This window comes from Argentina silus (assembly GCF_951799395.1).
Source record: "Argentina silus genome assembly, chromosome: 19".
Taxonomy (NCBI): Eukaryota; Metazoa; Chordata; class Actinopteri; order Argentiniformes; family Argentinidae; genus Argentina; species Argentina silus.
Window position 1 is genome coordinate 9,644,199 of NC_139673.1, and position 27,280 is coordinate 9,671,478.

General features: G+C 47.7%; 1 protein-coding gene across 1 annotated transcript in view; it reads right to left on the reverse strand.

Annotated features, from left to right (window-relative positions):
* Positions 1-27,280, reverse strand: part of tcf12 (transcription factor 12) — an 84,044-nt gene that overhangs the window by 6,348 nt on the left and 50,416 nt on the right. Inside the window, exons 9-16 of the mRNA XM_083690936.1 lie at positions 12,561-12,660; positions 11,446-11,585; positions 10,670-10,808; positions 10,387-10,463; positions 7,303-7,411; positions 3,480-3,553; positions 2,659-2,730; positions 1,848-2,039 (exon numbers count right to left, since the gene is read on the reverse strand). Of these exons, the coding sequence (XP_083547062.1) occupies positions 1,848-2,039; positions 2,659-2,730; positions 3,480-3,553; positions 7,303-7,411; positions 10,387-10,463; positions 10,670-10,808; positions 11,446-11,585; positions 12,561-12,660 (903 nt within the window). The remainder of the gene's footprint in view (positions 1-1,847; positions 2,040-2,658; positions 2,731-3,479; positions 3,554-7,302; positions 7,412-10,386; positions 10,464-10,669; positions 10,809-11,445; positions 11,586-12,560; positions 12,661-27,280) is intronic.

Below are 27,280 nucleotides of genomic sequence, written 5' to 3' on the forward strand. Positions count from 1 at the left end.
CACACTTGCAACCATTCAGATTTCCTGACTTGTTAAAAAAAAGAGGCGGTGAAAGAGGGGGAGAGAAGGGCTGGCCGGAGGAAAAGGCTGTGGCTGGGCTGAGCCTTGTCTGAGAGAGAGGACCCTTTCCCACAGAGGAAGCACTGTGTTAATGCAGACAGCACGTTCTCTCTCTCTCTCTCTCTCTCTCTCTCTCTCTCTCTCTCTCTCTCTCTCTCTCTCTCTCTCTCTCACACACATACACACAGCCCATCGACACCCCTACAACAGCCCCTACACTGTGCACACACCAAACTCAACTCAGCCAAAAGCATGTTTGTCGCAGACCGGAAAATACTACCCTGACAATTCCAACTACCACAACATCAATATCAAAATTCCCATGAGAAAAAACACATGGTCTGCGGAGACATTCTCTTCTCTCTACAGAGAGTTTAGCGACAGCAACAAGTCAGAAACATTGGAGACCCTGTATTTAAAATACATCAACATTGTAAATCATTGCTGGCAAAAGGGGGACAGGAGCTCAAAGTTTGCATGCTGAGAGAGCTATAAACCCTTCAGCTGTGGCAGGTCAAGAAAGAGAACCAAATCTAATGAAGAGTGCTGCTGAAAATTTTATGTTTTGTAGGGAATGCCTCCAATTTATCGAGTGGGTTTGTTGTCCTGATTACAAAGTGAGCCGTGGAAAGGACTAGTCTCATAAATGCTACTCCTCAGCAAGAATGTAACCTAATCAAAGCTTGGTGGGGAGCACGAATCTGTGGGAAGCTGGGGTTGAGGCTGGGACAGTAAATGATGAGGTAAGGAAATGCTGAGCATGTTTCTGTCCCTCGCCTCCTTCCCTCCCCTCCTTCATCACATCCCCCTGAGTGCATCCATTTTCTTTTCCCAAAAGTTTTTTTTTTTTTTAATCCAACAGGATCTTAATCCACAACCCTCCCACCCTCCACGCTAGCCAGGACTGACATCGAAATGTTAGGGAAAAATATGGACCAAATTATTTCCCATCACCTAGGGATTAGTGTACAACCGGCTCCCTCTGTTGTTACTTCCACTACAGATGTGCTCAAATCCCTATATATAAAAAAATGAAAGAGCTCAGATGGAGGTTGGGGGAAACTGCATTCCCCCGGTCCCCAGGAGCCCCGGTCTGTGGCCCTCACAGGAGCACAACACACAACTTAACTCCATTATGCCTGGTTTTCTCATTCAACCCTGTATATGCTGCCTTTCCCAAGGAGAGAGAGAGAGAGAGAGAGAGAGAGAGAGAGCCTTTGGCCAGCCATTACACATTTGGAAAGTATGTGAGTATAAGTTAAACTGCACTCTGTGGAAAATGGCTCAGTTTTTGCACATGGCTCCGGACTCATTCTGAGCAGGTGGCCAAGGCTTGTTTATTAGCCTATTTGGAGAAGCGCAACACTAAACCACATGTGAAAAAGACATGCCTCTATTCAGACCAAAAAGACATGCCTCTATTCAGACCAAAAAGACATGCCTCTATTCAGACCAAAAAGACATGCCTCTATTCAGACCAAAAAGACATGCCTCTATTCAGACCAAAAAGACATGCCTCGACTCAGACCAAAAAGACATGCCTCTATTCAGACCAAAAAGACATGCCTCTATTCAAACCAAAAAGACATGCCTCTATTCAGACCAAAAAGACATGCCTCTATTCAGACCAAAAAGACATGCCTCTATTCAGACCAAAAAGACATGCCTCGACTCAGACTTACAGTACCTGGTGCCCTTACTAAGCTGCATTACAGTACATTTGAAACATAATATCCTGAAAATCTAAAACACTCCACATCTCTTCCCTCTGTCAAGTTAACTCTTACCATTGCTGCTGTCCGACTGGCAACCAATCCAGAGGCGGGGAAGTTTGCTCCGAGCGCTGCTATTGGCCCGTTGTGTGCTTGTCCTAGCAGGCTGTGTATGTCGCTGGGCAGACTGGTGGTGGAGCCTACGGCATGGTTCCGCAGGACGAGGATTGCATCGTCCAGTCTGTCCAGGCGATCCTCCATCCGAGACTGGGAGCACCAAGGGGGATGAAGAGAGAGAGTGGGGAAGGGGGGGGGGTGGTTGGGGGAGAGGGGGAGAAATGAGGAGAGAGAAGGACAGAGCAGCTTAATATAAGCACATTATAACAAAAATTTAGGACACTGATTGTATGGCATGGTCTTGGGTGGAAAAAACACCACATGGATAACAGAAGCATAAAAGAAAAGACAATGAGAAATGCATGAAGTTGAGCCATTTCAACCTGAGGGTTAGGGTTAGGGTATGAGGAATGTGTGTTCAGAACAGACATGAGCAGTCTATGACTGAGAAATGGGCCAGACCTCCAGTCATTTGGAGTACCACGACTATTCATTTGGTATTAAACATCTTATGCACCTAAGCTGATTACTGCAAGCTGAAATGGCAAAAAAAAGAACATAAACCATAACAATATATAGTTGGGTTTTTTATTTTTTTTAAAAGCACAGCAAAAGAAAAAAAAAGTGTAACTGCAATCAAACGAAACGGAAAAGGTTCGAGCTTGTGAGAGAGAGAGAGAGAGAGAAAAAATCAAAAAAACGAAGGATGTAAAAGAGGTGTGATGGGTAAAGACTCCATGTAAAAAAAAAAAAAAAAAAACAGGAGTACCTCACAGACATCCTTTAAGAATGACATGGCATCCTGGAGATGCTCATGAAGCTGCTGATGGACTCGTTTTTTCTGGCAAAGTTAGATAGGAACAGGAGAGGTGTATGAGCACAGATCAACATTACTGAGAGAGTGATAAAGAGAGTGAGAGAGAGAGAGAGAGGGATAGATACTGTAGATAGAAAGAAAGAGAGAGAGGAAGAGAGAGAGAGAGAGTCAGACAGAGACAGATATTAGGTCAACGAATCATTGTGTCAGCATCAAAATAGTGGTCTTGTTTGAGTACGTGGCCTGCCCCCACCCCCCAAGCCCCCACCACCCCCACCCCCACATATCCCATTCACTCTGATGGGTTTGGTCGCCTCATTAAATCCCCATTGCAGGTGGCATACTGTACTGAGCTTGTGGGTAAATATTTATCCCCACACCCGATGGTGTGAATGCATGACGTGGGCAGCGCAGGAATCCTGGAGCAGTGGTTAAACGCAACAGCTGCCAAGCCCCCCAGCTCCCATAACTATAGCCCCCCCATCCCCCCATCTCTCTATCCCCCCCCCCCCCCCCCCTAACCCCACCCTGTCCCACGGAGTAGGGGACAGATGGCAGGAGACACGCCCCAAGGGACGGGTATTGTTCGGCCCTGCCGCCCCCCCCACCCCCCCCTCCCCCCTCCACTCCCTCACCAACATTTGTCAGCCAGGAATCTCCATGTAATGCTACCCCTGCCCTCCACCAGCGACCCATCGACTGTGAGAGTAGTGTTTATTAAAAAGTGCTCAGGGTGTGGGGGGAGGGTGGGGAGGGGAGGGGAGGGGCCTTACCAGCGAGTGAAGAGAGTTCTCGTAGTTGGGAGAGGAGGGATTCTGTTCTGCAGGGCGGGACCATTGGTTATTACCTGTGAGGAAAGAGAGGAAGAGTCATCATCAGCCACCAGACATGGCTGATTCACCCTCATCATCATCATCATCATCATCATCATCACCACAACATGGCCGACGATGGAGAACTGCATCCTGCTCCACACTCTAGGCTGACCGACACACAGCACATCACATCATCAAGCAGTCAAAACACACATCCACATCCTGTCTGCTTTCCGCTCGGTTATTGCCCTGTGAGAGGTATTTTCATCTTTGGGGGTTCAGCTGCATCATTTCCTGGTGACTGGACTGCATCCTGCAACATGAGACCGAGGGGGTGGATGGCCCTGAGCAGACACAAGCACACTGGGACACACTGGGACACACTGGGACACACTGGGACAAGCTACATCCGCTCATTAATGAGCTAGGAGCCAAAGAAGCCCCGGGAACAATGTGAGCACTGATAAGGGGCCTGGCTTGGACATGAGCTGCCTTCCCCAGACACCGACTCTTCCAACGGGAGCCACTGCACCGAGCTAGAATGTTCCAGAATCCAGAACGGCTCGGTCGTGGGTGCTCCGCTCTTCCGCAGATCTGAGTCTGCTCTGATTGGCTGAACTGGTTCCAGGGGGTCATGACACAAACATCCCCAGCGACAACAGATGCCAAGCAGAGTTATGGTGTAACATGCGTCCAACGGACCCGTGGCTTGCCAAACATTCAGACCAATGAAGAGAGACTCTGAGACTTGACCTAAATTAACTTCCCATTCTAAAATTCTAGAGAGGACCAAGAGAGGGCAAGACAGAGTCCAAACAAATGTTGGAAATATCTGGTGAATAAATTCCATTCTAACCAAGACTAATTGCTATTCATCATCTGGCACCAGCTTAAATGGACATAAAGCAGAGGGGATGATGGCGTGTGGAAATTATTACAATGAGTACATTCGACGTGCAACGAACTAAAATAAATCACCTCCGTTTGATTGGGTGTAAATGAGTGTGAGACATTAGAATTCCACATCTGCTTATCCCGCAAATCCCAATGCACGTTTTTTCCACCACATTTTATGGTCTTTATTTAGCTAATTCCATCCATACTATTGCGAGTAACCAACAGCATGCAGTGGGAGGCAATGCATTAGATCAAGCCTGTGGTTTATACATGAAAACAGCTCAAGTACCCTTAATGGACTCTGACAATAACGAAACCTCAGAGGTTATTTATACCAAGCTGTGTTTGTGGGTCAGCTCGCGCTCCAGCTCCGGGCTCCCCGCTCACCGTCTGGTCTCCATTACAGTGGAGGGATGCCAAGCTCAGCCCACATACTGTACACACACACACACACACACACACACACACACACACACACACACACACACACAGACACACACACTAGACTATAGCATAATCTACACATGGGGACTTTGTTTAGGTTATTTCTCTGTCATTTAGGATGTTTGTGAAAACCGTGGGCCCCACACTTCTCCCCTAAAATGGCATTGGGAGGATCCCGGTGAGAGAGAGCGGAGGTCCTGAGACGGCTAACTTGAGTTTGTTTCTGACAAACATTAGGATTATATCTCCTCATGACTTCAGGGAACTGTTTAGGATAGGATTTTCCACCAATTCATACTCCAAGTCCACACAGTGTGTACAAGCACTAGTTCTATCATCAGAGAACACGCCTCTCTCCTCACACACAGCCCTAGAAAAGCAGGCTTTAATTAACAGGCTATTAAAAGTTACTTTGGGACAGGAAATGAGGGGGCCTCTTGTGTTCTGCCTCAGCCTTTTCCCTGGCGGGAATCAGACAGGAAGTGCTCATAAGCCTCCCCTTGCTGGGCAGTATGAAAAATGATCCGGGGCCTCTGTTCCCCACGTGTGGGAGAAGGCTAATTGAACACACCAGCACTGAGCTGAGCTGAGCTGAGCAGCAGAAGGGTGTATCTGGGCCTGGGTTAAGGAACTAATCCTAATGAACAGATGGATGCATTTGTGGTTAATGTGAACATCAGGCAAAATGATGCATCAACTTCTAAGTATAGCCCTTTCCTCATAAACAAACGTAAAACATATAAATGGATATCAGATCACAAAACATTAATCATTGCAGTTGCCCTTTCAAGCTAACTTGTGTGTTTTTGTTGTTGTTTTCAATTAAACTAATGACAGACACACAGACAACGAATTTGAAAACAGATTGGTTATGACTTTTGGGTCATAAATATTTGTGTGTATATACATAAGGGAGGGTCATAGATGTGACCCCCCCAAGGGGTTGGATACACATTAGCATGTATTATTACTTAATTTGTAAATAACAAAACAAACCACACCCATATGTAATGTCACTTGTAAGTAAATGTATTCACTTATCTGCATAACTCATAATATAACAGATAATATAAAAATTGATTGGATTGGATTTGGACAAAATTCAACATCTTTCTGGATAACTCACGCTGCATTAAATACTATTACTAACCTGTATTTCTTTTTTCCCAACATTGCCACCTTATTTTATTGGTTATAGTGACTTTCACCTTCAAATCCACCCTGAATCCACCCTTCCAGTGGGATCAAGATTATCTAGATTTCCGGCATCAAAACTATCCTAATCACTACCTTTGAGTTTTGAAATACACAAGAACAACATTTAATCTTGATTAAAGGTCAGAATGGATTACTAAATCAAATGATCAGAATCAAACATTTCAGTTTTGAAATACCCAATTCTACGATTTAATCCAATCCGATTGCCGAAATCCAATCCAATCAATTTTGAAATACTGGGCTCTGGTAACAGGAAGTGACAGCATCTGATGGCGTGGTTGGTGTTCTACCGTTAAACCCCCAGGTACACCCTGCTGACCTGAGGCCTGGGCTGGCTGAGGTGTACACAGGGTGAGAGAGGGGGGTGGGAATCCCCTTGTACAAGGCTGTTCCCCTCCTGATCAGCTGAGTCACGGCCTCCCCCCCCCCCCCCCCCGTGCTAGATAAATGAGGCCCTTTGCAGCCTTGTCCGTGGGGGGGAACAGCTGTCCACAGGCCAGGGCAACAGCTGAGGACGAGGGGGGCATACGTGGGGACAGCTGTCGCCTCTACATCACCACACACGGCATAACTGCCCACTACAACAACGCGCCGGCTTTTCCTCTCTCTCTCTCTCTCTCTCTCCCTCTGCCAGTCTGTCTCACAACTTTCACATTCCTCCTGCTTATAGCCCTCCTGCTGTACGTACAGACCCAGATGGTGGGAAAGTGATGAACTCTTCATCAGTGAAAGTTGTGATTCCCAGGCCGACAAACAATAGCGTATTGCACAATGAGCGTATCAGCAGGGAGAGGTTGTCACTCCCGTGATATCCTTTTGACCCCTTCCAGCGAGTCAAGAGACTTGAATCCTTATCACAGCGTAGGGACGGCTGAGGCCAAACTGCATCAGATGTTGCCGGGAGGCAATGTCATCAAAGCCACAGAGGCTTAGAAGATCATAGTGAGATAAACATCATTTGCGGTGTTCTCATACTAAGACGGAGCCTCGAGGACGAAAACAATGACTGTGGTCTGAGTTCTCATCATTGGATGGAGCCCTACAGTACCGTTGTAGAATAACCAGTCTCTTTCATTAAACTACATTGATCTGCTCCTTTTGAATCGCTGGGACTTGTCTTTGCTGTTGTGAGGGAGTATGTTAAGGAGGTCAGAGTTCACAGAGCAGACTGATGCGCTACCTGCCCGTCCAGACGGGGCGCCGGCGGTCACTACCACTGTACCTGCAGAAGCCGCCGCTGCACCAGATGTGCCGGTCATGGGCGAGGGAGATCCCACAGGGGTGGAGGGGTTGGATGGAAAACTACTGCTGGTGTGGTCCGGGGAGTAAATCTGTGGAGAGAGAGAGGGGGGGGGGGATGAGGTGAAAGGGAGGGTGAAGGGTAGAGGGAGGTAGAGAGAGAGGGAGAAGGGAGGCAGGGAGGGAGGTAGAGAGAGAGAGATCAGTCAGTAAGGCAGCACATGTGGGCCTTTAAAATCACAACCTGTCATTTCCCCATACTTTTTTTTATAGCCTGTGTTACCATCCCTCAGCCAGCAGAGACAAAATTGGCTCATCAATTCTGGGGATTTTACTACCAGGGAGCCCATAAAAATGCTCGGGGCATACATATGGGACTTTAACGGTGAGTGGTGTCTTCAGTAAAGGATTAAAAAAAAAAAAAAAAGACTGTGCACAATATTCACTGTGACACCTGACCACCATAACCAGTACAGTCCAGTCCCTCCCTCCTCCTCCTCCTCCAACAACCTTCATGTCTGGGACTCCTCACAGCCCATCAGCGACTATGTACAGTACTACAACCTTCATTTGTCATGGCATGTTGAGAGAGAAAGAGAGAGAGAGAGAGAGAGAGAGAGAGAGAGAAAGAGAGGCCATTATTAATCCCCCAACAGTAGAGGATGTCATTGTGAATGTACCTCTGCACCTCTCTCTGCTTAACCACGCCCCACGGCCCCACTCTCTGGAGGGCGACAAGCTCTAAAACTGTACGATCATAGTCAGGCTGGATGAAATCCAACTTTATCCCAGAGCCATAGAAGAATCTCAACACACTTCATAGTCAAACAGACCTGAAAAGCAATGGTTAAATGATTTGGACCAGTGTGTTGTATGGACTATGGTACCGTAAAGCCTTGTGTCTCAGGGTAGAGGACCTCTACAGTAGCTTGTAGCTGGTCAGGGGCTTCCTCTGTCTCAGAGGAATGTAAAGCTTGGGTCAAAGAGTTTTTTTTACGGCGACGTGTCCATCACAAGAAACAGCGAGGGAGGGGAGGGGTGATGTGTTTCTGAAGCACGGAGATTACATCTCTAAAACTTCCACAGGGATTGAATTTGTTTAGACAAATGCTGGATTAAGGCAGACAACACATCCCCAGATTTATTTAGTTCCCTTTCATAAGAGGATATGTGGAGCCATAATGGAGGGAGTCTCATGTAGACCAGGGGTATTAGGGTTTGATTCTTACTAATTAGCAGAGACAAACAGCTGATCCAGAAGGATATCTCTCTGAATAAAGATCAAATTCTACTCACAGTCAACATTCTGACTAGTGTAAACACTATGGCATGCCATTATTAATAATCTTGATATTTAATTGCCAAGCTTGTCTTTCAATCAACTCTGAAAATCCAACTAGGGGCTTGGTTATTGCGTCTTGCTAAAGAGAGAGACCGTCCCCTGTGCGTGGGGGCTTTGAATACATAGTTTTAAAGTCTTAATACTCTTTTAAAAAAAAAAAAACACCTTAAAAAGTATGATGCCTCAGAGGTTAGTCTACGCTTTGCTCTCACATACACAATCCTGTTGAGAGGTAATCAACATCGACGATGTCCGAAATCAATGGGAATCGAAAACTAATCTGCAAAATATTTCTTTTTTTTTTTCCCCAAGCAGGGCGTCTTTAGCCCTGACTCCTGACCTAGTCTCCCCCCCCGGGCTACTTCTGCTGTATTCAAACTGCAACACGACTCATTTTACCAACAACAAATGAGGCCCCACCTCCTCATCGGTCACGCTCCCCTTGGCAGCAGGGGGCCAATAAGCACGGCCTGTTTAAAAGGGCGGAGAACAAAAGACCCACAAAGGACGGCCCGCAGAGTTGAGCCACAGCAGTTAGAAACCCCCATCCCCCCCCCACCCCCCACCCCCCAATCCCCCCCCCCTGCATCCACGCCCCTCGTCTCACCCCAGCCCGACCGTGTCCATTTCACCGCAGCTTTGTCATGCTAATAGAATTGAGTCTGCGAATACAAAAATACTTAATTTGTGATTATCATTCCCCCCCCCCACACACACACTTTTCTCTTCGGGGTGCGCAGTAGTGAGCCATCCACTTCCAAGATGTAAACCTATTACGTTTCTTACACATCCTACTTCTCGCTTTCTCTAGGAGTAAAAGGCTATGAAGCACTTCATTTCTCCGAGGTAAGATATACTATTTGGCTGAGTCCTAGACAGCTTTGGGGATATTCAAATGTGGGGAAAAGTAAGAAAGGAGCGGGCAGGGAAGGAGAACCCATGCTAAAAGCCTTCTGTCTGTGCGGTTCTGTGGCCGGTGGACTCTAGAATACACTAGCTGGACCAAGGACACATCATATGAGTTCATCCTCTGAGACTTTTCAGTTACTGTGCGTCAAACACTGTGGGAGACATGTTAGAGAACGGCACAAATACCAAAGGCTTGATTATCCAAACTGGTGCATAATCCATAGGCTTTGGGAGTGTTTTTTACGTACAATTCCCTTTCTTGTATACTCCGAGATTAAGACCACAATTATCCAGGCTTAGGCCTAAAACAACCGCAAACATATCCCCTGGGCTTATTTAATCAGCATTCACTATAGCACTTAATACCCAGCAGGACCACCGAGGTCACCTTCTCTACAGACCGGAGCGGGCCATTACTCTAATGCACTCTCTCTCAATCTACAGAGGAATACAACAAATACATTTCAGCTTATGTGAGTGTAGAAGGTAGACAACAACACAAGGTTCACACCCCGAGAGAGGATCAACCTAGAGGGGGCTGTTCAGAGAGGATTCCTGCCCCTCCATGTAAGCCAACGCTTAAACCAAACCTGACATTAAGAGAAAAAAAAAAGTGTAATCTCATGTAGTATGTGGACCGTGCTCCCATTTACTGTACATGTGCAACAACGACAAATGGGTTTGAACCCCAAACAAACAACCATTGATTGTAACATTGTTTTGCATGTAAATCTGCTTTAGAGCTTTTCCAGACAGGGAGACGATTGGGATGTATTGTATTCCCAGTCCGGTGGAGGCCTACGGCCCAGTACTCACCGAGGCCAGGGCTTTGCCCAGTGCGTCCCCGGTCTGTGAGTGCATGCTTCCACTGGCGTTCCCCCGACTTGCAGCAGCTACAACAACAACAACAACAACAGAGAAACAGGGCTTTATAACATCAAGCAAACGAGGAGAGGTCACATCATACAAAGCAGCTAGCCGGCTGACCCGCTGAGAGAAAGATTAGATGTTCAACACAGATTACATTAAAGACTAGAGAATATATAAATAATGAGCAGGCAGCGAGCTTTCAAACTGAACACGCAGACGGACGGCGTACCCATGCCCCCGTCGTTGATGTTGACGGGCGGGGTGTGTGTGGCCGTAACGAACGGTGAAGTGCTGCTGTTGCTGCGGTGGAAGCTGGACATGGGAGGAAGACTGGCGTTGATGTCTGTCGGAGAGTGTGGAGGGTAGTTCTGAAGGAGAGAGAGACAGAAACAAGTCACACTAGTGTGTGTGTGTACTGTGTGTGTGTGTGTGTGTGTGTGTGTGTGTGTGTGTGTGTGTGTGCGCGTACTGTGTATGTGTGCGTATGTGTGTGTGCGTGCGTGCGCGTGTGTGCGTGCACGTGTGTGTGTGTGCGTGCGCTGGTGTGTGTATACTTGTGAAAAAAACCCATATACAAACAGTGTTTGTACAAGCACATGATGAAAGCTACGTTAGAGGAGAGTGAAGTAGAGACAGGGAGACAGAGGCAGAGAGCTTTGGGCAGGCAGCAGCTGCAGGCTCCCTGTGACTCCCAGTCAGACACAGCCAACAGACAGACCAGAGCAGATCAAACACTGATACAGCGGGGGTCAGCAGTGTCTTACACAGATAATGACCAGACAGCAACATCAGATAGCAGAGATAGCAGAGAGGCACAAGCCACACATCCAACACTCTCACTACAAGGCTCTGTCTGTAGAGAGGAGGGGGGGGGTTGTCGGGGGGGGGGGGGGATAAGGCCTGGATGCTGAATACACATGAGACATCACTTGTGTGTAGAATTAGAATGAATTAGAGTGGGCGTCGACTTGGTACGGTGCAGATATGTGCAGCTGGGCTGCTTACCAGACGGTCGTGTGAGTGCATGTTGCCGTAGTTGCCTGACTGCGGCATGTGAGATGAAGACCCCCCCAGCATCGCGCTGTAGCCAGGCTGGCTGATCCCGTTGGAGGAATTCCACGGGTCCGAGGAATTGTGGGTCCCATCTAAATGACAAATAAAAACAGAGATTGAAGCTTGACGTTGTTCTGTTAGCTCGAGTTGTTCTGAAAAACCTCTTCATCATCGCTCGTTTAGCACACGATACAGTTAAAGGAAAGAACATAATGTGATTGGGCGCTGAGTCAAGACCGTGGTAGTGGCCAAAATCAACTTAACATAGAATTAAATGTGCCTGAACCCCCGTGAAGCAAACCACAACACACAGCTTGATTATGAGAGCTATGAGGAACCCCTCTTCAGAGGGCAGACCCCCCCCCCTCTCTGCTGAGTCCTGGGGTCACACAAGGGAGTTGTTCTCTGAGTCTGGCTTTAGGACTGAAACACTAGCCATGCCCTGGACACAGCTGAGATAACAGCCAGCCTCCCTGGGCTAACAGAGAGCAGCGCCAGCCTCTCACAAACCAGGGACTCGGATTCCAAGCTCACTGAAATACAGTCTAACAAGAAGAGAGCCCTAAATCCAGTTTCAACATTTTAAACTGTTTAGCGACATCAGAGAAAGAAACTAAGGGCCCCAATTTGATTCAGCAAATAGTGCTGAGCAGAGTAGAAAAATACCTTTCGACTCTACAGAATTATTATTATTATTTAATTTCTTTTAACAGTTGGAAATGCATTGCATGTCATGGAAACGCTAGACACAGCACAAAACTCACATTGGATTATTTCACATATTGCGTCTATTAGAAATATTAAGTTAAAGATGGCTGACTTGGCCCCAATTTTTTCCATTTTACACATGCAAATCGGGGCCCTAAATGTGGTGCTAGAGAGTTATTTGTCCAGCGATGTTTGATCGTGGTCCACTGTCCATCAACAAGCATGGAAAAGATCGACAAAGCCTGGAGAAGCCAGTTCAGCTACTCTGCCAGATCGTACTGTCTTGCTTGGAGCAGGAACAGTCAGAATAGCTGGATGAATCCATGCCTCAAAGCTTGGTTAAAGTCAGCATCGCTCACCAAAGAAAGTGCTTGCAAACATGCTGCCTGGGGGTTTTGGAGATGAGTAAGAGGGAGAATCTCTGTTGAAGTCTTCAGAGTTGGGAGACGGTGCATACACCTGCCAAGACAGAAAACAAACACACCATTAGCCACAACACCAGCATGTGGTTCACATACTGTAGCTACATTCTAAGGGAGGCTGGTGGAGGCAGAAATCGAAGGGTGAGCTCATCGTAATGCGTGAAATGGAATGAGGAATGGTATCAAACGCGTTTCGTGATACCATTCCTCCTTCCATCCCATGCATTGCGATGAGCCCTCCGATCCCTACCTCCAGCAGCCTCCCCCTGATTCACGTCCAACTCATAATCATCTCAGGGTGGGTTTAAGATTCTTCTCTCTATGTGATAGAGACATACTGTGATGATGACAACGTGGTGAAATCATTTGGAAAACGTTACAGAGGAACAACATCTCAATCCTTCCTATCAGAGTTCCGCATGGAAGACAGCCTAATGTACCGTCATTAGAAACAAACAAGTCTTTCCACCTAAATGGGGTCTCAATTCCATACAGGGGCTGCCATTCGAAAGCAGAGTATTTCCGAGCCAGAATCCTGTCTTTTGTTTAATGAATCTAGCCAACCAGCCCCAACTCTACAGTGTCCACTTAAGGAGCCAGTCGTTCGCACAGGCAGCTGGGCTCATTTGGAAGGCTCACTGAGGGGGGAGTGGATTATCGGGGGCTGTTTGCATTTCAGATCGTCTCAGTTCTTAATGGAAGTATAATGACACCAGCTCACACGCTTACTATAAACACTATAATTACAGTGTGCCAGAGACACAAAAAATCTAACGAAGAAAAAAGAAAAGAAAGAAAGAGGTGCCTGCCTGTGGTTTTCTTTATTTGTGTACCTGGGAGCTGGAGAGAGAGAGGCAGGGGAGGGGTAACACACAGCACCCTGTTGTGCAGCTGTGTCTCTGTGCCAGCCTGGGCCCAGGGATCAAAGGGCTTGGAGGCCAAACACCAGTGATGTGGTCTCTGACTTCATCCACTCCAGATGGAGGGAGAGAGAAGGAGGGAGCGGTGGAGGGAGAGAGAAGGAGGGGAACGGACGAAGGGAGCGAGTGAGCCAACTCGCCACGCCACAGAGAGAGGGCCAGCCAGTCCCTCACACTCACCCATGGCCACACAGCACCAATCACGAGCAGACCTGCCACCCAGCCCCCCTCCACCCCCTCCACCCCCCCCCCCCCCCTTGTCTGATGATCACCTGCAATGTAAATCCCTAGTTTAACGACGACCCAATGGCATACTCAGATGTTTGGATAAAAGAGCCTTGAACTTCAAAGGGTTGCTGTCTAATGCCACATAAAGCGTCGTAATGGGATTGTTTTGTTGAGTTCTCACTCAAGGTGTCTTCAATGTCTAGCTTCAAATGATGTCATTTGTCAACCCTATCAAATGTTAGTGTATACAGTATTGACAATATTTTCAGTAATTGCACATTTTTTACTGGGATTGTGCAGTGGTCCCCAAAGCCATACAAAATATCATTGATTGATGGGAAACAGGCTCACACACACACACAAACATGTGCACAACACATCAATTCTTTAAGCACCCCGTCAGCTTAGCTAACACTCAGGGCCGCTGGATCTTGCTGAGCGAGCACTGTGGAGAGCCATGTGATTGGCCGGCTGTGTAACTCCACTCCAGCACCCTGGGACGGGAGGGGCTCCTCTGGGTCTTCTGGCTCGCACATGTGACCCAGGGTGGCGGCACTCCCGTGGTGATCCCAGGTTAGCCTCACACAGTAGCCCAAGCTTTGTCTCTGTCTGAGCTTCAATGGGCAGCATATGGCAGCGGATCATGCTAATTGTCCTCTTTACCCTGGGCTAACCAGTGGAGGCATTAATAAAGCATCCCAAACACTGGGCGCCTGGTTCCCCTGGCCTCTGGAGGAGAGGCTGGGCCCGCCTGGGCTTCCTTTTACCAGGACAGTCATTAAAGAGCCGTCACTCACACAGGCGAGGGGCCAGGCCTGCGGGCCGCCTACCCCAGTTGTTTGAGCTTTGTTTCGTTTTTCTTTCAAAGAAGATACTTCTGTTTAAATTTGGTTGAAGAATTTCTGTAGCCATTAGAGTTAAATAGCAATAATTCAGTTCAGACAAAAGTATATTCATGTTCAACTTTATATCAACAAACTAAAGTATTCAATGTCAGACTGGAGACATTGAGGACAGTGTGTTCCTGGCAGAGCCTTCTTCTCCAGAGCGTTCTGCCTCATCAGAGACATGAGATGAGTCCCTCCACACCTTCACACACACCACCAAGCCTGTAGCACCTGCCTTTGATCTCCACACCACTCTACACCAATCAAAACAGCTCATGGAAAAACCATTAAACTGTCAACATACATTTTGTTGTTGTTGTTTGCGATGTGAGCTGCTGTAACGCCTTAATTTCCCCTCGGGGATCAATAAAGTACCTATCTGTTTATCTATCTATTTATCTATCTATATGGATACACTAAATGACGACGGGGGAAAATAACCTCTTAAAAATAAATGATTACAGCAGAAAAACCAGGCCGACAAACTGAGACGGTCACAAAGGGAGGCTAGAAGCAGTGGGCTGAGAGGGACAACAGAATATCCTGTCTCTGCACGTCACTATTTGGAATCAAACCATGCCTGAGGGCTTTTCTTTTCAAGTCCAAATCTAACACACTTATAAAGGCTAAAAGGCACGCAGCTCTGACACAATGGTCCTCCATTATACAGCCAGCCCCACCTTCCTGATAGGACAAGTTTAACATTGCAGCCGGGTACCAGTCAATGCTTTCACAGAGACGTTTAAAGCCTAGAGCAATTCATGTGAAAAACCTTCAAGATTGAGGCTAGGTCTCCCACGAAAAAACAAGTTTCAAAGGGAGAACGGCTCTCTCTGATAAATGAGGTGATATCAGGCTGTAGCCGGCTGTCAACATGTATCTGAGGCAAAATTCAGTTTCTGTAAATGCTATACACACTCATTTCATATTTCCTAAGGAAAAATGAAACACGGTCACTTTCTGGATGCCTCCTTGGTTCAAATCCTCATTGCACTTGAGGGATATTAGCCAGGAAAGGCAACACCTTAGATAAACATACTCCACCCTTCAAATCCTACCAAATATTTGAATTCTCTAAAGCTTGGGCTACTCATTTTTATGGAACTGAAGGAAATAAAACACTTTGCGCACCATAAAACACAGAAACCAAAGACTTAGAGGCTTTGTCCATAAAAGTAGTAATCACTCATCAACTCCCAAATAGGTAAATGTGTGTTTTATTGAAGCTCAAGGGGAACACTATTTATCTCTCCCCAAGAAAAGAAAAAAAAACATTCAAAACTTTGTATTGGTTTTTATCGACTGCTTCAGATCATAAAGTTAAACTCTGACCTACGCTATCCACATGCTCCCAATTGAGTCCCCCTCCCGCCTGCAACACAAGCCTGGTAATACTTCATATAAAAAAGATCAAAGTAATGTCGGAACAAAGGGAATTGTCCTAATGGGGGATGATGAGGAGAGCTAAAACACAAGCCTGAGTAAGTTGACCTTATAAAAGTCAATCAGAAAATGGTGCAGAAATATTCAACCTTCTGGCAAACCAGTAATATGAGCCTCTTGAATACTAACACTGACCTAAGCATAATATTTAACAAAAGTTAATATAAAGTAATTATGTAAGAAATCTGGAGGTGACTTTTGTGATGGAGTGTAGTGTGTTTTTGCTGTGTGGAGACGAGCTGCTCTGTTAGGAGTTCTCTCTCTTCATCCCTAATGCAGCAGCAGTGCCAGGAAGACCTACACTCTCTCTCTCTCTTACACCTGTGACGCAATTACTGCAAACATCAAAGGAAACACAATTTCACTTAGATGAAGGGAAAACGATAACACACACGCGCGCGTGCACACACACACACACACACACACACACACACACACACACACACACACACACACACACACACACACACACAAAATAAAGTTTTCAGAGGAGCACAAAAATCAAAGAGCCTGTTACTGAGAAGTAGAGGAATTACATTAGGTTCCCTGTGGAGTCAAGAATGCAGATGTGATTAAGAACAGATGGAACAACAGCAACGCTGGTGCTTAGAGCTCAATCTGCAAACAGGAAAGTGTAACCTCAACAGGCTGCCTCTTTCCCTTAATCATTCCCAGACTCCCACTTGTTATTATATCAACCCAGTCTCAGCGCTGAACCAGCCAGCCAGTAAAAATAAATTCACTGCTATACTATAAAAAAAAATTCTATTTGCAGTCTATCACAAGGATTGAAGTCTGTCTGCAACTAAAGCACGTGAAAGAGAAGGCCATGTAATGGTTTAACTTTAAATATCAAAGTCAAACATATGCAGATATATTTACTGTGTTTATACGCTACAATAGTAATCATTTCTAAAATAATGTGCTATGGTACAGTCTGGTGTCATCATTTATGGTAAGCTATACTTGTTGAAAAATGTGACTCATCTAACAGGTTTACAACATGTGCATCAATGTCCAGAGAGAGATTAAGTCCTACATTTGAACTGCAAATGAAAATAAATGGTACTGTCACACAGCTGTAACTGAGGCAATGGAAAATCATCCAGCAGGCAGAGAGAGAGAGAGAGAGAGAGAGAGAGAGGGAGAGAGAGAGAGAGAGAGAGAGAGAAAGAGAGAAAGAGAGCAGGGTAAATGCTAGAGCTGAGAACCATGCTGTGCAGCCGGACACCACACTATTCTACAACTCCCAACCCGAGGGCCAATTACAAACACTTATACACACACACACACACACACACACACACACACACACACACACACACACACACACTCACACTGACACTCACACTCACACTCCCTCTACTCTCCTCCTACAGAGATAACTCACCGATTTCCCGTTGTAGTAATACATTAAGGAGTTGCTGCCCATTCCAGGGACAGGGTAAGCGCAATACATGATAGCTTCAGCAATTACACTGATGACTGGAGCAAGTGTACTGTTTCAGGGTACGACAGCACAGCAGCACACAAGCCTTCTCCCTAGACATACATCCAACCCGTTCAAAGGGGACTAATTCTCTCAGCCTTGGCCCTCCACACATGGATCTACTCAGAGGAAACTTATGCAAAGCAGGGCTGAACCATTCTACACTGCGTTGGGGGGTGGCTGGGTGAAGGGGAGGGGCTGAGATGGTTCTTCCCCTTAAGCCTCATGAGTGCTGAGGCAAAGAGGAAAAGAGTGAGGGGGAGGGGAGGAGGGGGGCAGAGGGAACAGAAAACAAATGTGAGTGGATTTAGAGAGAAATGTTTCAATGTAAAAATGTATAACTCCAAGCGTACAAAATGGACATTTCCTACATTTCCAAGGGAAAACCCCAAAGCACTGGAACTAAAACCGTTTTCATTTAGGGCAGGATATAATTCATTAGCATTATTCAAAAGAAAACTAATTACTGCATAAATAAATAAAATAATAGGCATGGTCTCTCACACACAGGTTTTTAATCCTGAGCGAGCTGATCTCTTGTTTTGGGTGTAATTAAATACGCCTGCTAGTGGTGAGGTAGAGTGGAGGGGTAAGGTTTAATCAGCGAGCCTACAGTACCATCTGGACCGAGCTTGTACCTGTTCCCACACTCCAATAATGAGCCAATTACTGTAGCATCCAACATGGGAGAGTGGACACTCAACATGGAAAGACACATCAGAAGAGAGGATCAGGCATTCAAATAAGTTCAGATTTGATTTCCCTTATAGGACCAACAGTGTAATAGAAAAGGAGAGAGAGAGGGGGGGAGAGAGAAAAGGGAGAAAAGGGCAGAGAGAGAGGGGGGGAAGACGGAGAAAGGGACAGAGAGAGAGGGGGGGGCAGGTGGTCAGAGGGAGAGAAACACTATGTTCTAGCATGTCTTAGTGAGTGTACAGTGTATGTTTCCAGAGAGAGAGAGCGAGAGAGTTTATGTACAGTAAGATGTATCTGGATAGAAATGAAAGTGATCCTATTGTCAGAATAACCCCCCCGGGCGAGCAAGAGGTGACTGTCAACAGAGAGAGTTGTTAAACACATGCAACAGCTGCAGAGGGGCTGGGCCCTGACGTCAGGCAGCAGGACAGGGATGCTCCATGTCCTAAACCCCGGGAGCCGCAGACACACACACAGGCTAGACCAGCGGGGAGCAGAGAGAGAGGGGGGGGGGGGAGGTCTTCTTATTGTTATAGAAAGATGAAAGCTTCCCCTTCCACCAAGAAAACTAGGCTTTATTATGTTTTCCTTTAGTACTATTATTATTTATTCCTCTTTCTTCTCCCAGATTCTTTTAAACTCTTCCAAGGCACTGGATGTACATGCTGGTACCACTTTATATCTGGACCCGTTTCAAGTTGATGCTTTAAGGAAAATTGCCATGATAGAAGTGCGTTTGAAGAGGTTCAAAAACGAGTCCAGACACAAAGGGCCGTACTGAGGAGAGAAGACATGAAAGGGAATGCATTAAAGTAAGACTCAACATTGGTAATGCATATGTGTTACTATTCACCAGCATTGCATCATAACATAGCCTTCAACAAAGGACCATATCCTACTAATCATTAGGCATCGTCTTAAGATTATCAGCATAGAATCATATCTCTCTCATACTGTTGAGAAGATGTGACAAGGCTCTCATACAGTACAGTGTATGGGTCTGCTGCTCTAAGCTCCACCACTGAGGTAGCACGTCTCACACCATAGACAGCGCTTTGATCCGCTCATCTCCTTAAGACAGAGTGACACCAACACCGCCCTCCTCCATGACATCATCTAGGTCTTCACTGGCCCCCTGACCCATGACCCATCAACCACCATCACCAGTCCAGAAATGATGCGATCCAGTCTGCATGTGTCTCTAAGTGGGGCAAGGCTCACCTCACTGCCAGTCAGCCAACCAGCCAGTCAGCCAGCCAACCAGCCAGTCAGCCAGTGAACCATCCACCTGTTCTCCACACAACCTTCTCCTAATCACATCTCAGCCACTGGAGGTGCTTGTGTTTTCTTTCCTCCCTGGGATTTGTTTGGGTGTTGAAGAAGATGGAGCAAATCCATACACGCTGAGGTCACCTCTATCTCCAGCAGGGGGTTTAGCTATGATGTCATAAGACAGGGGGGATTGTTTCCTGTAAGAAGCTCTGGTTTTTATTTAAGGGGGGGAGGGGGGAGGGGGGTGGGGGTTTTCGATCTGTGCGAAACCCCACAAGGAGTTCATAACGCAGCGTATTGCCTGGGTTTCATTACACATTCATTACACATTCACAACAATGATTCATAACCGCAGAAGTCAAGCTAGAGAAAGCACTTCATAACTCATAAGCCTTTTCCAGACGTACGACTGGCTCGTCTTCAGTGTGAAGAGCCTCTCTTAACTGCTGAATCTGTAACTACCACATTTTCTCCCTCCTTTTACCTCCCGGTGACCTTGTTTCCCTTCTGCTCTGCATGTGTGGAGCAGAAAGGTGTGTGTTGGTGGATGGAGGGAGTTATTTTTAAAGCAGACTGTCTGGGTGCTGTTACACTGAGTAAACACACACATCCTATAGTGCTGTTTCTGCCAGGAGGACTGTACTGTACAGTAATCCTGCCTCAGACACTGACGGTCTGGCTGACTGTATGACCTGAGATAGGAGTTTAGTCATTTCACACACATGCACGCACAACCTCCACTTCTCTCTGAAGCTCACGCCACTGGCCCATACACCCCCATACACTCTCTTACTCATCCAAATATGATCTGACCACAAACACACTCCACCCAACTCCCTTTATCAGCGCTGCCCTTTGTCATCAAAAAACTGCACAGACATACAACAATTATTTCTCCCACGTAAACCATTTGGCTTCATAACCATTTGCTGTGTACCGTGACATCGAATCCACCCCTATTCGCCTATCTCTGTTTGTTTTAAGCCCTCACAAATGACCCGAAAACTAACTCATAACTAATTCATATGCACATCCACATACAGTACAATAACAGACAATGGTTCTCATGAGTCTGCATAGAGGCCGGCAAACATAATCATTTCATGAATGTCTTGACAACCACTACCATGTTTTTGTCTTTTTGTGCAAACACAGAAATCCAAGAAGCATGAATAAAGTTGTCTGGATGGGTTAGGGTTAGGACCGAGCCTCACCGTCTCCCCACTGAACCCAACCTGGACCAGAGTCCAGTCCAGTCCAGTCCAGGGGGTCAGTGTCCTAGCCTGGCACTGTGCCAAACAAACAAGTAGCCCCCCCCCCCCTCTTGCATAATGCTCCCCACCGTCTCACCAACAAAGCGAAGACCCTGTCATATAGTGTGAGCTTCACATGCTGATAGGCCCTTCTTAGGCTTAGCTCAAACAACCTGGAAATACACACACTCTATCTTAACCAATCATTAGTGATTGTTGACAGAGCCCCGTCTTGATCCCGCCAGCAGCCTGAAATCAAGGTCTGCATTAACATGGTGCACTCACGCAGGCCAGGCCCTCGACATAAATCATTTACAACAGGCCGGAATGTGAGGAATGACTTTAATCTGGGCATTAATTTCTGCTTTCTGTTCTTTTAACCACTTTTTCTCCTCGCAGATGAAAGCAGTGGAGGCCTCTGGGTTGCTCCATTAACTCAGTCTCTCATGTCAGTGGTAAATTTCAACAAGCCTAACAAAGATAAACACATCCAGCCAGGTCCCAGCGGTGGGGTGGCCGCACGTCTCTGGTCAGGATCATCCCCGTCAAAACAGAGGGCATCTATCTAATCAGCTATCTGATGAGTAAATCTCCACATGGCCCGTAGACTGGGGTCAGAGGAGAACCCGGCACACTGCCTCCTGGTGGCTGACCTGCTGACCTGACGAGGAAGCAGAGGACAGGAATGGGAGCCAGTCTGGAACGAGGAGGCAGGCGTAGACAGAGTTATTCTATCCAAGGTTTAAGGTCAACATATTCCTTTTCTTTATACTGTAGCACTACCAAAATACAAGATTTAAGGAAATATAAAAGGACCGTCAACTCTAAATATGTTAAATTAGGTAGGGTCCGGTACTTGTTATATCTTGAGGAGGAATTGTAATGACTGTACTCAGGCAAAGGACTCAAATGCACGCAAATTACTTTCAAAAAAGTTCGATACACGGGTAGACAGTCAATGGGTAGGCAGATAATCCAGGAAGGGGGTAGGCAAAGCAGGGTTGGTACACAGGTAGGCAGTTCAAAAAGGCAAGCAAATAATCCGAAAAGGGGTAGGCAAAAGGCAAAGTCAGAAACACACTCAGAGATTCCAAGACCTCTCCTCAGGCCCATACCCCCCCCAGTCCACCAGGTACTGGCGGCCACAACCCCGATGACGAACCACCAGGAGCCACTTGACTGTGTACACCGGACCTCCATCAATGAACCGGAGGGGTGGAGGGGGCCTGGATGCCGGAACCAAGGAACTCTCCTTCACTGGCTTGGCCCCATGGAAGGTGGGATGAACCCTCAGGGATCTAGGGAATTGGAGCTGCACAGCTACTAGGTTGATTACCTTGGAGACAGGGAAGGGACCCACAAACCGGGGTGCCAGTTTGCGAGATTCAACTCGCAGGGGGGGGTCCCGAGTAGACAGCCACACCTTCTGCCTGGGCTGGTAAGTGGGAACGGGGGTTCGCCGGCGGTCTGCCGTCTTCTTGTACCGGGCCGAGCTCCTGAAGAGCACCTGCCGGGCCCGGCTCCAGGTGTGACGGCACTGCCAAACGAGTGCCTGAGCAGAGGGGACGCTGACCTCCGTCTCTAGGTCAGGGAACACTGGAAGGGAGAGACACCAGAAGCAGAACCCTGCAGGGTATTATGGGCGTACTCAACACAGATGAAGTGCTTGCACCAGGTGGCTGGGTTCTGGGAGACGAGGCAACGTAGACACATCTCCAACTCCTGGTTGAGCCACTCAGTCTGGCCGTTGGACTGGGGGTGGTACCCGGAGGAGAGACTGACACCGGTGGCACCGAGAAGGGAACAGAATGCCTTCCAGAACTGTGAGATGAACTGTGGCCCCTGATCTGACACCACATCCCTAGGGAATGCATGGAGACGGAAAACATGGAACAACATTTCCTCCACCGTCTCCTTGGCGGACGGCAATTTAGGCAGGGGGATGAAGTGCACCATCTTTGAAAACCTGGACCATGAACAGAGTCCGCTGTATGCCAGGGTGACAGGAGAGAAGAGAGGTGTGAGCCCAATGGATGACCTGAGAGCGATGGGAGACAGGAACAAACAACTGGTTCAGGGGACAGCCATCCGGTACTAGGACGTTAGCACTCGCCTGTCTGACCTCTTCCTCAATGCCTCAAGTAACAGCCACCACCACACAGGAAGATGGCAGGATGTTGGTGGGAGACTTTGGGGCTGAGTCAGGGTCAAACAGGCAAGACAGAGCATCGGGCTTAATGTTTTTGGACCCAGGCCGGTATGACAGGGAAAAGTTAAACCTGTTAAAGAACAGGGCCCATCTGGCTTGCCTGGAGTTGAGCCGTTTGGTGGTCCGGATGAATTCCAGGTTCTAATGGTCAGTCCACACCAGAAAAGGGTGCTCCACTCCCTCCAACCAGTTGCGCCACTCTTCCAGGACCGCCTTGATGGCCAACAGCTCCCTGTTTCCCGCATCATAGTTCCTCTTGGCAGGAGAGAGTTTCCGGGATAGAAAGGCGCAGGGATGAAGCTTGTTGTCCCCCTGTGACCGCTGGCAGAGAACAGCCCCAATGTCCACGTCCGAGGCATCCACCTCCACCACAAACTGCAAAACGGAAACCGTGCTAAAGTTCCTGATAAACCGTCTGTAAAAATTTGCAAAACTCAGAAAACGCTGAACTGATTTGCGACTGGTAGGCATGGGCCACTCAGCAACCACACCGACCTTGGCAGGATCCTTTGGATGTTGTCCTCTGAGATGATGAACCCAGGAAAGCAACGGTGGAGGCATGAAACTCACATTTCTCTGCTTTCACGGAGAGCTGGTTGTCAAGGAGGCGCTGAAGAACCTGGTGAACATGCTGGACATGAGTTTCCTCATCAGGGGAGAAGATGAGAATATCATCCAGGTAAACGAAGACAAACTGATTCAACATGTCTCGGAGAACGTCATTCACCAGGGCATGGAAGGAACAGGAAGGACAGGAAGGAACACTGGAAAGATCCGGGAAGTCGGAGTCCGATGAAAACGGAAGACGTGACGAGACAGGAGAACTAGGAGGCGATGGAGGCACTGGAGGCGCAGCAGATACAGCAGATCCCTGAGGAGACACCGAAGCAGGAACAGGCGGAAGGCAGGAGAGTGAGCATCCCTCGCCCCAACCCATAACCTCTCCAATGGACCAGTTTATGTGAGGGTTATGCTTAACCCATTTGTGCCAGATGCTGCGCGACGCAACATTGCATCTACCGCCGGTTGCTGCATTGCGCAACTTTGAATTTACCGCCGGTTGCTGCGTGGCGCAGCATTTTTGATTTGTCGTAATTTTCATGAGTGCAGCATATAATGCACTGTCATTGGTTCAAATACACATGAGGTGGGTCTTGTTGATTTTTTAAAACCACGTGAGCACCCAAATGTCGTGTGGTTCGCCGAAAATCAATCAGACATACACGTGCGTTTAAAAAATAAACGCACGTGTATGTCTGATTGATTTACGTGATTTTCGGCGAACCACACGACATTTGGGTACTCATGAAAATTACGACAAATCAAAAATGCTGCGCCACGCAGCAACCGGCGGTAAATTCAAAGTTGCGCAACGCAGCAACCGGCGGTAGGCATCGCGCGGCATTCGGCACAAATGGGTTAAAGAGCCAGGGAAAACCCAGGATGAGGCTATGAAGGGGAGTTGAAAAGATGGATGCTCAAGAATTCAATGTGGTTATTGGCGATGACTACCTTAACAGGTTGAGTGTGGTGAGTGACCATCTAAAGCGTTGGCCTCTAATGGTTTGGGCAGGGGAACAACGTTTAGTCCAAGTCTCTTGGCTAGCCTCCAATCAATAAAACTCCCATCTGCTCCAGAGTCAACAAACACAGAATGATTGAGAGTCTGGGATGGAGTGATTAGCCATGCAGAAGTGAGAATACGAGAGGGATTGGCAGAAAAAACTGTTTGGCTCACCAGCGCCCTCTTCTTCACTGACGAGTCTTGTCTTACTGGACACACAGATGTGAAATGACCCAGCTGAGCACAATAGATGCATCTGCCCTCCCGTATACGGCGCTGACGCTCCTTGGGAGTGAGCCTGGCTCTTCCCAACTGCATGGACTCCTCTGAAGCAGTAGGGGGCGCTGGTGAGTCGGCCACCAGAACAAGCTGTTCGGGAGGACGCCACGAAGAAGAGTGATCGGTGGAGGGCTGCCCCCTCAGAATGGGCAGAGTAACAGCAGCCCTGGATCTCTCAGGAGCTGGAGCAGGAACGGGAGCGGAGACAGGAGCTGGATCACGGGTCAGAACTGGCGCCGGGACAGGCTGAGAAGAGACGAGAGCCTCAAGGCACACCATCAGCTGCTGAGTCTGGTCAGCCAGCTGGCAGACCAGGCCGCCGATGGAAGCCTGGAAGCCCTTGTGTCGCTCTGACAGCCCACTCACCCCAAGGCAGACTGAGGTGAGTTGCTCGTCATGGCAAAGAATCCGTCTCTCCTGGGTTTGAAGCACAGCGCGCACAAAGTCTGAGTTGGCTGAGTCCATAGTTTAGCCAGTTCGTACTATAATGACTGGAGTACTCAGGCAAAGGACTCAAATGCATGACTCGGAGACAAAAACTTAAATCCAATACAATAGTCTTTGCTTTCAGAAGGGTTCAGTACACAGGTAGGCAGTCTATGGGTAGGCAGATAATCCAGGAAGGGGTAGGCAAAGCAGGGTTTGGTACACAGGTAGGCAGTTCAAAAAGGCAAGCAGATAATCCGAAGAGGGGTAGGCAAAAAGGCAAAGTCAGAAACACACTCAGAGATCAAAATCCAGGAATATTTATCACTAGCAAATGCTGGGACGTATGACACAAAGGTACAAAGACGAACTGGCACAGAGACAGGGGAACACACAAACTAAATACACAGAGAAGGATGATGAGGGACAGGTCAAACCAATCAGGGCAGGGTAGACAATCACACAGAAGGGAAAAACACAAGGGCAGGAAGTGAAGTATCTGAAACGAGAGACGAGGTGAGTATAACAACATAAAACATGAAACAATTAATGACTGACATCAAACAAAGACAAACATAAACTAAGGAGCAGGGCGAGACGTTACAGGATTTTAAAATGTTTTGAGGTTAGGTGTTATCTTGGTTCTATATAATACATCATGAACGGTTATATGCCAGTCTGTCGAACATGATGAATGTGAGGGAACTGAGTCATCTGAGTCTGTGTAATAACGGACAACAAGGGAACAGAGATTGCTTGAAAGTGTACAACTGTGGTTACATGAAAGAGCCACATCAAACAGCCTTTGGCTGTATTTGCACAAGGCTTTGCTGACGTGTTTCATCCCAAAACGCGTCTATTCACAAGAGGTCCCCTTTTGCCAGGTCCTGACCTGCCGTGGTTCAAAGGAAAGCCAGAAATGAGCTGTTTCCTGCCTGCACCATCCTGCTCCGCCTGCAGATGGCTGTCTAGTCAAAATACATATACTGTAGCTGCTTCTCATAGAGGAGGCTGCAGTCCAGCAAAGTTTTCAGCAAAGGCACACACACACTCAGGCACGCATGCACACACGCACGCTCACACACACGCATGCACGCATGCACGCACGCACGCACGCACGCACGCACGCACACACACACACACACACACACACACACACACAGGAGATATCCTCTGTGTGTCATTCCCCCTACTTCGCTGCGAGGCAAAATCCTGGTTCTTGGTCTCAACCCCTGGAGCAGGCTTCCTCTCTTACAGCCCCTGTTCCCCTGCTAAGTGCAGATCTCTCAGAAACAAGGGTGTCTGAGTGATCTGTCAAAAGCAAATGACAATCTTTTTTGTCATTCACAGCCAGTGTTCTCGCTTGCAAAAGTCCCTGAAGGGAGTATATCCTCCCCCCACCTCTCCCCGCCACTTTCTTTCCTCCTCCAGCTCTACCATCACCACAGTCAGAGAGGAAGTGTCACATCAAGCCACGGTGCCTCTGACAAGGGCGCGTAAAAAAAGCCCGCTATTTACACACACACTCACACACTCACACACACACACACACACACACACACACACACACGCCAGCCATGCCCTCCCAGCTACACATGAATATCTTACGAGAATATCTTACAGCTTTCCCCCACGAGCCACGGAGCCGCGTCTCCCTCCTCCGTCCCCCCTGTCAGACGGACCCTCAGCACAGGTGCCCACCCAGCTGCCCGTCAGCGCCCCTGCTCCACGCCGCGCCACCGCAGCCCGCCTGTCCATCCAATCACAGCATGTTATGTCCTTCACTCAGAGCGATGCTCAGTTGACTGAGGGGAGTAATCCATACAGCCAGCCGTAACCAAGGACAGGCCACAGCACTGGAGGTCAAAGAAGCCCTTCAAGGCCATTGACAAACACGGTATATCTGTCCTTATATGGGATTGAATATGGCTTTTTTTTTCAGCCAGTTTGTATCAAATAACGTAATGTTAAACCATCATGTCTGTTTTGTC